This window comes from Myotis brandtii, unplaced genomic scaffold (assembly GCF_000412655.1).
Source record: "Myotis brandtii unplaced genomic scaffold, ASM41265v1 scaffold213, whole genome shotgun sequence".
Classification (NCBI taxonomy): domain Eukaryota; kingdom Metazoa; phylum Chordata; class Mammalia; order Chiroptera; family Vespertilionidae; genus Myotis; species Myotis brandtii.
The window spans coordinates 1846778-1859207 of record NW_005357962.1 but is presented as its reverse complement, the minus strand read 5'-3'; the positions used below and the strand labels follow the sequence as shown (position 1 = coordinate 1859207).

Here is a 12430-nt window from a genome sequence, read left to right as displayed (position 1 = left end):
ACATTCAGACTTTCCAATAATCTGAAAAGTAACATTGGATGCTGTACCTGTCACAATGGGCACCATTTTTGATTCTCTGAAAGCATCTAATTGACTCATAGGAAATGGAATGGACACAGAGAAGGGAACGCATGTTGGAAGATTCATATGTGTTTAGGATCTCGCCTGTGGCTGTGGAGAGACCAGCAGAGGTGGGCTAAAGGGGTGTGTAGAAGCTGAAGGCCCTGGTAGGAGCTAGCTCAAGAGCAAGTAGGCAAATGGTTGCGTTCCTGTCTGCTTCTCGACACCTTAGCTGACCTCTTGATTTTGACCTCTGGGTGTCACAAAGATCTGACACCTGGCCTGCCTGTGTCTGTAGGTAGTCATGGCCCAGCGTTTTCACCCACATTTTCTCCAGTTCTATGAAGCTCATTTCTTCCCTATCACTAGTTCCCAACTGGGCCTTCACTGGTCCTTACCACTGGGATTAATCTTTTCTTTTCTTTCCCTTAAGAAAGGCTTATCAAGGAGGTAGAAGCTGTAGTGTGAGCTGTTTAAATTTGGATCTCCCATTCATGGAGAACGCAGGCGAAACTTTGATGTTATCTCTGCATGATATTATATGTGTAATAACCAAGGTGTTCATCAAAAAGTGTCAACTCTAGTCTGACCAGTGTGGCTCAGTGGTTGAGCATTGACCTATGAACCAGCAGGTCACGATTCGATTCCTGGGTTTCAGACTTAATTCTCAGTAAGGGGTTGTGCAGGAGGCAGCCTATCAATTATTCTCTCTCATCATTGATGTTTCTATCTCTCCCTCTCCCTTTCTCTCTGAAATCAACAAAAATATATGTTTAAAAAAAGTGTCAACGCTAGTCTGCCTGTATCACAACATCCATGGAGCACTCTGAATTAATATTTAAAATAATAGGTCCTGTAATTCTCTTGAGATCATAATCATCTTATATTATACTAGAGGCCTGGTGCATGAATTTGTGTACCAGTGGGGTCCCTCAGCCTGGCCTGCAGGATCGGGCCGAAACTGGCTCTCTGACATCCCCTGAGGGGTCCCAGATTGTGAGAGGGTGCAGGCCAGGCTGAGGGACCCCACCGGTGCATGATTGGGGCCAGGGAGGGATGCAGGGTGTGTCCAGCCCATCTTGCTCAATCCCACTCAGCCAGACCCCAGCAGCAAGCTAACCTACCAGTTGGAGCGTCTGCCCCCTGGTGGTCAGTGCACGTCATAGCGAGCGGTTGAGTGGCCTTAGCATTATCATTAGCATATTACACTTCGATTGGTTGAATGGATGACTGATGACTGGACACTTAGCATATTAGGCTTTTATTATATAGGATTTGAATTTGTGTGTGTGTATGTGAAAATTATGACTTTATTAAGTGTGATCATTTAAATATGCCAATAATGCCCAGCTGGCATGGCTCAGTGATTGAGCATTGACCTATCAAACAAGAGGTTCGATTCCCAGTCAGGGCATATACCCAGGTTGGGGGCTCAATCCCCAATGTGGGGCATGCAGGAGGCAGCCAATCAAGGACTCTCTCTCATCATTGATGTTTCTATCTCTCTCTCCCTCTCCCTTCCTCTTTGAAGTCAACAAAAATATATTAAAAATAAATAAATGTGCCAATAATGATTGTAATCCTACTTTGCACTTCTTCATTTTTTAATAAAGTGGGCCTCTCTGACCTTCTGGGAGGCTCTGTATTCCAGCCTGCTGGGTGAGTGGTGAGCAATCCTCTTTACAGAAGAGGGCAATTCAGGAAAAATAAACAAACATTTACAGGTTGTTCCTACCCCCCACCCCCAATCAAAATGAAGAGAGTTTTATTGAGTCTCATGACCCAGGGGTGGATGGGGCGGGTGTCAAGGAATGTTTGTTCTTACAAGTTACTCTACTGAGTAGAATAATATTAGTGAGAAAGTGGGCACTGCTTTTTAGTAAATGAAAACTCAATATCCGGGCATTTACAGAGAGTGTTCTAGCTTTTCCTTCTGAAATTAGACCTCTGGATGCCTGTGTGATCCTCGTCACTACATGGACTACCTTTGTAACCCACGGACCAGTGTTTTTTATATCTCAGAACCTCTCTTATTCAGCGTAGTGTCCAACACCTAGTAGGGACTTAATAAATGCTTATTAGGAAGCAATACGTATAATGGTTAAGAACACAGACTGTAGCCGGTGTTTGTGTGGCTCAGTTGCTTGAGCATCCTCCCGTGCACCACAAGGTCCCTGATTTGTTTCCCTGTCGTAGGGGCACATGTCTGGGTTGTGGGCTCAATCCCCAGTAGGGGCGTGCAGGAGGCAGTGATCGATGTTTTTCTCTCCTAGATGTTTCTATCTTTCTCTCCCTCTCCCTCTCTAAAATCAATAAAAATGTATACAAAATTAAAAAAAGAACAAAAGAACACAGACTCCAGCAAGACTGCAGCTCTGTCACTTTCTAGCTGTGTGACTTTGGGCAAGTTACTTAACCTCTCTGGGTCTCAGTCCCAATCTGGAAATCGGGGATTATTTCAATCCCTACCTCATAGATGGGACTGAATGAGTTAATGTATGTAAGCAATGCCTACCATATGTAAACCCTGTGTGTCAGCTGTATTGTCATTGAACTGAACAGAAACCCAAGTTTGCCTCTTGCTAGCAGTGGTTCTCAAGCTTCTGGCCCTTTAAATACAGTCCCTCATGTTGTGACCCAACCATAAAATTATTTTCGTTGCTACTTCATCACTGTAATGTTACTACTGTTATGAATCGTAATGTAAATATCTGATATGCAGGATGGTCTTAGGCGACCCCTGTGAAAGGGTCATTCGACCAACAAAGGGGTTGCGACCCACAGGTTGAGAACCGCTGTCTAGAGCCTTATAGAAAATCTCTTTCCAACTCTGGCTCCCATGTTGTCACCATTGATTAGATTTTCTCTCTAGTTTCTGTTTGTGAAAATGAATTTGATTCCCATATAAAATAATTATGCTCTTTTTCCTCATTCCAGACTAAGGAAGAGCAGCAAAACAAAAGAACCCTAAATGTTTTTGAAGCAACCTGTGTCCACCTGTAATGCGTAGAGCATTATGTTAATTACCCGGGTTGGAGGCTGCACGTCTATTTTGCAAAACTGCTCTTTTTCAAAGAGCTCGAGTTTCTGTGTCCTCCCCGCCCCCCACCCTTTTTTTTCACCTCTGCTCACAGAATGCTCTTCCTCCCCACACTCGCATGGACAGGAGCGCTCCTGGAACATACACACCAGGTAAAAACCGGCTCCAAGAGCCTTGCCCACCTGGTTACTCTTAATCACCTTCATGTTTGTCCATTGACTTTAGTTTGTAAAGTTTTAAAAATTAAAGTATAGCGTACATACAGGAAAGTGCACATACGCTCAACTCAATACATTTTGATAAATTGAACATACTTGTGTCATCAACACCCAGATTAAGAAACAGCAGGATAGAAGCCCAGCTGTGCCCCTTCCTGTCATTACCGCACCCCCTACCCAACCCGCCAAAGGAGACTGGACTGATTCTAACCACATGGAGCAGAATCTTAGTCTGGTACGTCCACTGTGGTGTCTGGATTTCCCCCTTTAACGGGGTGAGATTCAGCCACAGTGTTGGCTATAGCTGTAGGTTGTTCACTCTTAGTGCTGGAAAGGATTCTGTCATGTGAGCACAGTGTGATTTCTCTGCCTGTCTTGCTCTTGGTCGGCATGCGGCAGTTTCCAGCTGGGGACCTCTGTGAGTCGCACATGCTGGCATGTGTCTTTGGAGACCTGCAGGGTGCATACCTCCCAGTGGGATAGCTAGGCCAGAGGGTGGGCAGTGCAGTAGATGCAGCCAATTGCTCTTCCAGAATAGAAGTGCCAATCATCTGCTTGATTATGATGAAGAAAATTATTCCATATTCAGATTTGATTTGAGTTTTATTTTTTTTTCCTTTTTATTGAGTTTGGGGGGACATTGGTTAACAAAATGATTTGAGTTTTAAAGCAGAATAACATTACACTAATTCTGCTGATTTTTACCATTCTTATTACATACTTTCCTCTCATGTGTACGAGCCATATGGTAACCAGGCAAAGTCATTTGAGTTGCGCTAAGTATTTCTTTTTGGGAAGCTCTTGAAAGACTTTTAGAGCTGCCACCTGAAATGGAAGGTTTAGGAATTATTTTTTTCCTAAAATGTCTGCTTTATTTTCAAGGGTAGAAAATAGTAATCACCACCCCCCACCCCCCTTGCAAAAGAAGGAATCTCCTGCCCCTCCACATGCTTATACCTTTTATTGAGTGAATTTAGAGCTTAGGGAACTTTTGAGTGAAAATCAAATATCGGTGAGATTATTGATTTTCCAAAATTTGCTCCCTGGATCACTCCTCTCATAATTTCAATCACAGTTGCCCCTCTTCAGAATTTGACCAGGCGGGGCAAATGGAGAGTCAAAAGTCCCTCCTTGCAGTCCTGACTTTTAGTTGTAAACAATCACAGTGCAAAGTACTTCAGGAATGCAGAGGTAGAAGTTCTTTAAATACATATATATTTGTTATGGGGTGAGGCCACAACATTAGTAACAAAGAAACAGAATTTCCAGAGGATGAGGCCCAGAAATCAGGATTTTAAAAAGATTTCCAGGTGATTCTAATGTGCAGCCAAGGTTGAGAACCACTGCCATAGAGCAATAGCAACAATCTCATTTCACACACTTCTTCCTCATAAAAATCTCTCACAAAAGCGCTCTCAAACCCTGCAGCATGGGGCAGTCTTTATTTTATTTTACAGATGGGACAATTAAGACCTGCAGGGCTGACGTGACACAGCAAGACCCTGGAAGAACTGGGGGTTGGAGGCCAGGCCCAGGTGGGACTGGCGCTTCTAGGAGCAGAGGGGCCCTTTTCTAAGAGGAACTTGAAGGCTCTGTGCTGTACCTGGAGCTCAGCATGAGGTCCTTTTGATGGGTGGCTTCCACATTCTGGAGCTTGGCATTTTGTCTGGTTAGAAAATGGTCCTTGGCCCGGAGTGGGCGTGGGGGCAGGCGGGAGGGGGTCAGTGGGGAAAAGGGGAACATATGTAATACTTTCAACAATAAAGAAGTATTATAAAAAAAAGAAAGAAAGAAAATGGTCCTTGGTAGGAATATATGTACAAGGAATTTATTGCTGTTTTGTTTGTAGTGGCCAAGAATTGAAACCGAATACCCATGAGTAGGGAAATGGCCCAATAGCTATGGTACCTTGCTACCATGGATCATTACAGAACCATTAAAAGGATTTTGGCACAGTAACAAGAGGGAGGAGCTGGCCGGTGTGCTCAGTGGTTGAGTGTTGACCTATGAACCAGGAGGTCATGGTTCGATTCTTGGTCAGGGCACATGCCTGGGTTGTGGGCTCGATCCCCAGTCGGGGGTGACGGCTGCCAGTCAATGGTTCTCTGTCATCATTGATGTTTCTATCTCTCCCTCTCCCTTCCTCTCTGACATCATATATAACTTCAGAAAAAAATTTTTAGAAAGAGGGAAGAGAGTGTATCTAATATATAATTTTATTTTCTAAAAAATATTTTTTTATTGACTTCAGAGAGGAAGGGAGAGGGAGAGATAGAAACATCAATGATGAGAGAAATCATCAATCGGCTGCCTCCTGCACACCCCACACTGGGGATTGAGCCCACAACCCTGGGCATGTGCCCTGACCGGGAATTGAACCGTGACCCTCATAGGTGGACGCTCAGCCACTGAGTCACACCAGCTGGGCTATAATTCTATTTTTAAAAAATATTTTTATTTTTCAATTACCGTTGACATACAATATATAATTTTATTTTTGTTAAACAAATAACCCCACTATTCATGTGTGTGTGTGTGTATGTGTGTGTGTGTGTTTCATAGGTTTTGCTAGTGAGTGTTCCCTGTGTGTACTTGCTGGCCCAGTTTTGGATAGCAAAGCTCCTCACCTGGGTGAGGGGGAAACAGCCTGTTCGGGCTTCTGTTCCCAAGGGAGCAGGGCTCAGTGGAAAAGTAGGGCATCGGGACACCTACCTCAGGACAGGTGAGAGGCAGACGGGCGTGTTGAAAAGGAGGATGGTTTTACTAAGCCTGACATCTGGTCCCTGAGCTGGATCAGCAACCACTTAGGGGTGAATGCTTGGCCTTTCATGGGGACATTGCTCCATTTCTTCCTGCCAAACCACCCCCACCCCGGGGCCCACTAAACACAAAAGAACTAACAGTAGTGTCTTGTTTGGTGGCCTGGTAATGCGACTTCTCCCCAAATCACCGAGCGCTTGTGCTATGGCCAAAGTTGCCCCTAAGTAGGTACTTAAGGTAAAAATCTCCGTTCTGCAAATCTGTGTCACCTGGGGTAACCCCTTCTCTTTTCTTTGCCTTGGTTTCCTCATTCACAAAATGGAGATCGGGGTTTTCTTTTGCTTATGCTTGAAAGAAAATGTGATACATAATATGTATTTTTAAACAAAAAGAGACATATTATATATTTAGAAAGATAGGGCCAATGGTGTGTGTTAGGTTTTGGTTGAAAACAACAGGGCTGCTGACATGAACAGTTGTTGCCATTTAAATTGAATAAGTCTGGACGTTTCCAGTGTGACAGGTGCTGTGTTTTAACAATGGCATTGATGACTTCCAGGAGCTAGCCTGTTACGTGAAGGTTAACCTGACCGCGGAGGGTGGGCTGCTGCACAGACGGCCTTCCCTGGGCCCTCCTGCTCTCTCTCTGAGGCAGATGGCCGCCCTTCTCCTGGCGGGATGCAGCGGCTGGAACGGAAGCCACTGCCTGCTGCCTTCCTTCCCTGCCCAGCAGAAGCCCACAGATCCTGGGACAGAATGAGGAGAGAGCCTGCAGCAGGCTGTCGTCTTCACTCAAGGACTTGCCTGCCCACGCCCACACTTTTACTCTGGGCCCACAGATTGCAGACTGAGCCTCATGGCCCAGTCTTTCAGAGCCTCCGTTTCTTTATCTTCTCAGTGGAACAAAGTTGTGATTTGGAAGAGTAATCTTACTAGTTTCTTAAAGCGTGGGACGAGGTCTTCAGAACCTGGCGCACAGTAGAAACCCAGGGAAACCCATAGCGATCTATGGATGGACAGTGCGAAAGGTAATCATTTAGGAAATATTGTCCTTTCTTCCTTTGCGTTCCTCTGTGCATGATAAACTGTGGGATTTGTACTCCTTTTCCTGCATCCTATTCTTCTTTGCATTTATTTTACTTAAAAAGCGACTTCCTTCTGAGCAAGTAAGTAAACCTGATAGTTCTCACCACATGTCCCTCTCCTGTTAGCATTTCTGAGAGGAGAAGGTGCAATCTATCTTCTGTTTGGTTCTGCTCAAATATAGGGATAGACTGAGCAGCGTCAATAGTTTCAATAGTTTTTCTGCATCCTAGGACTGTTCCTAACACTTCTCTGCTCTCATTAGCACTATAGAGTCTTCTGAGCTCCCCGGACACTGTGGTTTACCTGGAGCTGGATAGGACAAGGGCTGGAGCTCCCAGTAGGCTCCCAGGCACTGGGTAAGAGAGTGTCCTTTAGAGAAAAGGGAAACAAGTACACCCAGATAGAATGATATTACAGTAGGCATGGCAACCACAGCAGTCATAATCTTCCCACGAGGTGGTCAGAACCCCAAGAGAGGCCTGGATTCATTGTGCTACTTTCCCCATGGGACGCAGGAGCAGGGAGGCATGCGGAGGTGTTGCTTACTCGGTGGCTAGAGCAGGCCAGAGGTTTCGCTTTCTACTCCAGACCCGCTTCCCTGCTCTGACAGTCTCTGTGTAGAGTGGTGGTGCGCCCCCTCGAAGCATTTGCATTCTGTTGGTTTATTATCCAGGGTTGCCCTGGGAGTTTGGCTGGAGAAGGGAGCCAAAAGAGAAGGAAGCACATCAGTGAAGAGGGAAGTAGAGAGATGAAATTTTCGGCAGGAAGTTCTGCAGAGCCCTGGAGCTCCAGCGTCAGGGTCTCCTTGGAGGTGCTGATAAACGCACCATCTATCTCCTGACCTTCACTCGGCGTCTTTGGCCTTGACTTTTGCAGCAGATGGTGTTGAACTGGAGTAAACCATGTAAGTTATACTAATTTCAAGGTTAACTTACGTCCAAAGTCCAAAGAGACAAGATTCAAAGCAATGTCCCAATGTACTGTGTGGACATAACGCTGCTATATGGGTGGTGAATGCTGGCACTCTGGACAGCTTGGAATGTTGTCTCAGGAGGTCAAGTTGAACACAGTGCAAGGGGTTGAGAGTTGACTAAGGAGCATGAACCAGGCGGTTGCTATTCTGGGGCTTCTGGGTACCCTGGGCCCAGAAATCATCCTCCTTTTCTAATATTAGGGGGTAACTATGCCCAGGTCATGCTGGTTGCTGTCTCTCTGTAGGTCAAATTATAGCTTGTTTATCTCCCTGTCACCCTGGCATTGTGGGGTCTTAGAAATGAGGCACTTGACCTTGGCATGAGTAGCTATGGTGAGGCTGGATGCTCCATCTCTACTCTTCAGCAGAGCCACCCACCCCCAACCTCTGGACATTTTAAGGCATTTAAAAGTCTCTTGAGTCCTGTCTGGTATGGCTCAGTTGGTTGAGCATCATCCCATGCACTAAGAGTTCACCTGTTCAATTCCTGCTCAGGGCATGCGTCCAGATTGCAGGCTCGATCCCCAGTAGGGGCGTGCAGGAGGCAGCCAATTGATATTTGTCTCTCATTGATGTTTCTCTCTTTCTCTAACTCTTCCTTTCTCTCTCTCTCTCTAAAAGCAGTAAAAACATATTTAAAGGCTTCTTGAGAAGCATGCTCTTTTGGCTTCTTTAGTCAGAATATCTGAAGTTCCTGTTGCAAGCTAGGGAAATGGCCCCTCCCGCTCCTCTTGACTGTGGGTAACTTTTGTGAAGTGAGTTAGTTACTTAAAAATCTTTATTGAGGTAAAATTCACATGACATAAAGTTTACCATTTTACCTGTGTGCAGCTCATTGGATTTTAGTGTTTTAAAGTGTACAATTGAGTGGGTTTTATTGTGCAACCATTACTATCTAATTTCAGAATATTTTCCATCACCCTCAAAAGAAATATTGGACCCATTAAGTCATCGCTCCTCACTCTCCACTTCCCCCAGCCTCTGCTCACTGTCTCTGTGGATTTCCCTGTTCTGAGCATTTCATATCCATGGAACATATGCAGCCTTTTGTTTCTGGATCCTTTAACTTAGCTTGTTTTCAGTGTCCAATCATAGTGTAGCATGTATCAGTATCAGTATTTTATTTCTCTTTATGGTGGAATAATCCATTGTATTGGTAGACCACATTTTATTTATCCACTCATCAGTTGGTGGACATTTTGGTTACTTCCATTTTTTGGCTATGATGAATAATGCTAATATGAACATTCAAGTATAAAGCTTTGTGTGGTCATATATTTTAAAATCTCTTGAGTATATACTTAGGAGTGGAATTGCTAGGTCATAGGATAGCTCTACGTTTAATTTTTGAGAAACTGCCAGACTGTTTTCTACAGTGGCTGTACCATTTTACAATCCCACTAGCCGTGTGTGAGGGCCCAGTTTCTCTGTATCCTTGCTGATTCTTGTGATTATCTGTTTTTGTGATTACAGCTATCCGAGTGGTCTGAAGTATCTCATTGTGGTTTGGATTTGTATTTCTCTAATGATTAATGATGCTGAGTATCTTGTTTTTTGTTTATTTCTTCTGAGTAGTATATTTTCATGTGTCCAGTGGCCATTTGTATATATATTTTGGAGAAATGTCTATTCAAATCCTTTGCCTTTTTGTTGTTAGGAAGCTCATCATGGATCCTTACTATACTCCAACATGGTGTGACCAGCCTGTGGAGAGGGAGTGTAGCCAGTCACTTAAAAGCAGGCTCAAGTCTCTGCCTGTTAGGCCACTCCTTGGTGTTCTCTTCTTCCTAGCCTTCCCTGTTAACAGTCCTTCCCCTGCCCTCCCCCACCCCAAGTTTCTCTCCTTGACCCAATTCTTATTTTGGTCTCAGTTCCTTCCCAGCTGACTTCATCCACACCCAGGGCATCCATTTCCATATATGCTGATTACTCCCTATCTAACATGCACATATCTAACCTGGACTTCTCTCTGGAGCTCCATGTTTGCATCTCCAGGAAGAATCTCAGTATGTTCAGCACTTACTACATTCCTCTCCTCCTGAATTCCCCACCTACAAAGTCAAAAAAGCTATGGGGAGTCTTGGGCTCCCGCCCCCCTTTCTCAGGTGCTGTTCCTTTGCTCTCTTCAATAGCCCTTCTAATTTGTCCTCAGTTCTTCAGTCCCATTCTGACTGCCTTAGTTCAGATCTTTGTTATTTCAACCACACTCCCTAATTTTGAGCTATTTCCCTAAACTTCCTACTCCTTTGTCTAGCATACAGGCTCTCCTGGTTCTGACCTCTACCTGTCTTTCCAACCTCGCATTCCCTTATGTTAGCCATAAGAAATTCCTTTGGGTTTCTTGAATGGGTTGTATTCCCTCAAGCCTCCATGACTTAATGCCATTCCATTGGCAGGAGTTTCATATATGTGGTTAGGGATAGATTTTCAGGGATGGATTATGGATCCAATATTGCCTAAATGAAATACTACTATGGATAGAGAACATTGTGGCTGTGTTGGGTGTGGATTTTGATTCCGGGACTTATTTATGTAAAAGAATTTTCAAACTAAATAGAAATTAAACTTAATTTTGTTGTATTTATAAACCACCTGTATTGCAAAGGTGATGGACTCTTGGAACACTTCTGACATTTGCCCCATCCATACTCCGTTGTTACTTTAGTTACTTTCTGAACACAAAACACCAAGAATGTGATGTGACTAGCATATGTGTATTTTCGGAGCTTATGGGACAAAATATTTGAAATCAGATTTGGATCCCAAGGCTGCCATAGCTACTGGCTACTATGAACACCAGCATTGCATCATTTGTTTGGAGCCTACACGTCTAACCTCTGTAATGTCTGAAAACTTTTTCTGAGAATGTTAGTCCTTAGAGAAACCAAGTGAAACTAAAGGAGTGATTCCTGGCCCTTTCCAAATAATTTTTAAAATTAACTTAATTTCACCTGGCCAGTGTGGCTCAGTGGTTGAGTGTCTACCTGTGAACCAGGAGGTCACAGTTTGATTCTTGGTCATGCTCAGGTTTGGGGCTTGATCTTCAGTAAAGGGTGTGTCAGGAGGCAGCTGATTAATGATTCTCTCTCATCATTGATGTTTCTATCTCTCTCTCCTTCTCCCTTCCTCTCTGAAATCAATAAAAATATATTAAAAATATAAATAAAATTAACTTAGATTATTATTTAGTGCTTTATCTCTCTCCTTCAAAATTTTACTTAGAAAAATTTCAAGCTTCCTGAAAAGTTGCAAAATAGTACCGTGAACATCCTATGCTCTTTGCTTAGATTCCACCATTTACTAACATTTTCCCACATTAGTTTTCTCTCTTTCTCCCCCCACACCCCGACTTTTATGCACATGTGTACTCACACCCCCACACACCCACACTTTCCCCAAATGGTCTTTAAAGGTTGTTCTCTTTGTATTTTGGACATAGTATCAAATAGTCTGGCGAACACAGATGATGCCTGATGGGGCAGAGAAAGAAGCGGCCGATTCCCCTATGGAAGGTGATTTATTTTCAGAGTTTCCAAATGGATGGAGAAACCATGGGACTAGATCAATGGCCCCTTCCGAGAATTTGCTAATCCTCTCCTCATCCAGGCTGCAACCATGATCTGTATTTTCAGGAAGAGTGAGGTTTAGTTCCTAATACACTTTCCTCTTCTGGGCATGTTTTGGAGGCTCAAATAAAAATCATTGCCAAACCGAAGCCTTGAGTGCTTGGCTCAGCGCTGCCACTGGCTTGGATGATTCTGAGCGAGTTCTTTTCTCTCTCTGAGTCTCAGTTTCCCCATCTGAAAATGAGAGCTTGGACCACTTCCTGTATAAGTTGCCTCCCTGTGCGCACGTCGTATGACCTCTGATGGCAAGGAAAACTCAGTCCTTTGGGAATCTGTCAGAAGATGGTTAAAGTACTTGTGAAATGAACCCCAGAAACTTATTGCTGGCTGGGCTTCTGCCAGGACTGAGTCTGGTTTATAGCGAGGAGTGTTTTTCCCCTTGTAAGAGCTACTGGTGCTCAGTCTGTGGGGGCGGGACGAGGCTTGGTGGGGACTGAGGAAGTAGCAGGAAGGCTGACTTCTTTGTTGCAGCCTCTCCACCTCCCCTTCCTTTGAGGTTGCCTCCTTGTTAAATTTGTCCTTCTCCTTGCTTCCCACGCCCTTTTATAGCTACTTTTGTTCAAGGATATTGCCACCTCCTTTTTCTGTATCTGGCCCACCTCCAGATTAAATATCTAAGGAGGACAGAATCAAACTGAAGATGTTGATGCTGGGTGATAACAGTGGA

The 12430-nt window shown here is 44.2% G+C and overlaps 1 protein-coding gene across 4 annotated transcripts in view; it reads left to right on the top strand.

The window, feature by feature from the left end:
• DPF3 (D4, zinc and double PHD fingers, family 3) overlaps positions 1–12430 on the top strand; it is a 279416-nt gene that overhangs the window by 50049 nt on the left and 216937 nt on the right. Inside the window, exon 1 of one of the 4 annotated variants that reach the window (XM_014539308.1) lies at positions 7018–7106. The exons of the other annotated variants lie outside the window; for them this stretch is intronic. Coding sequence (XP_014394794.1) covers positions 7087–7106 — 20 coding nt within the window. The 5' untranslated portion in view covers positions 7018–7086. Of the gene's footprint in view, positions 1–7017; positions 7107–12430 lie in introns of those variants that run through there. 4 annotated transcript variants of the gene reach the window in all.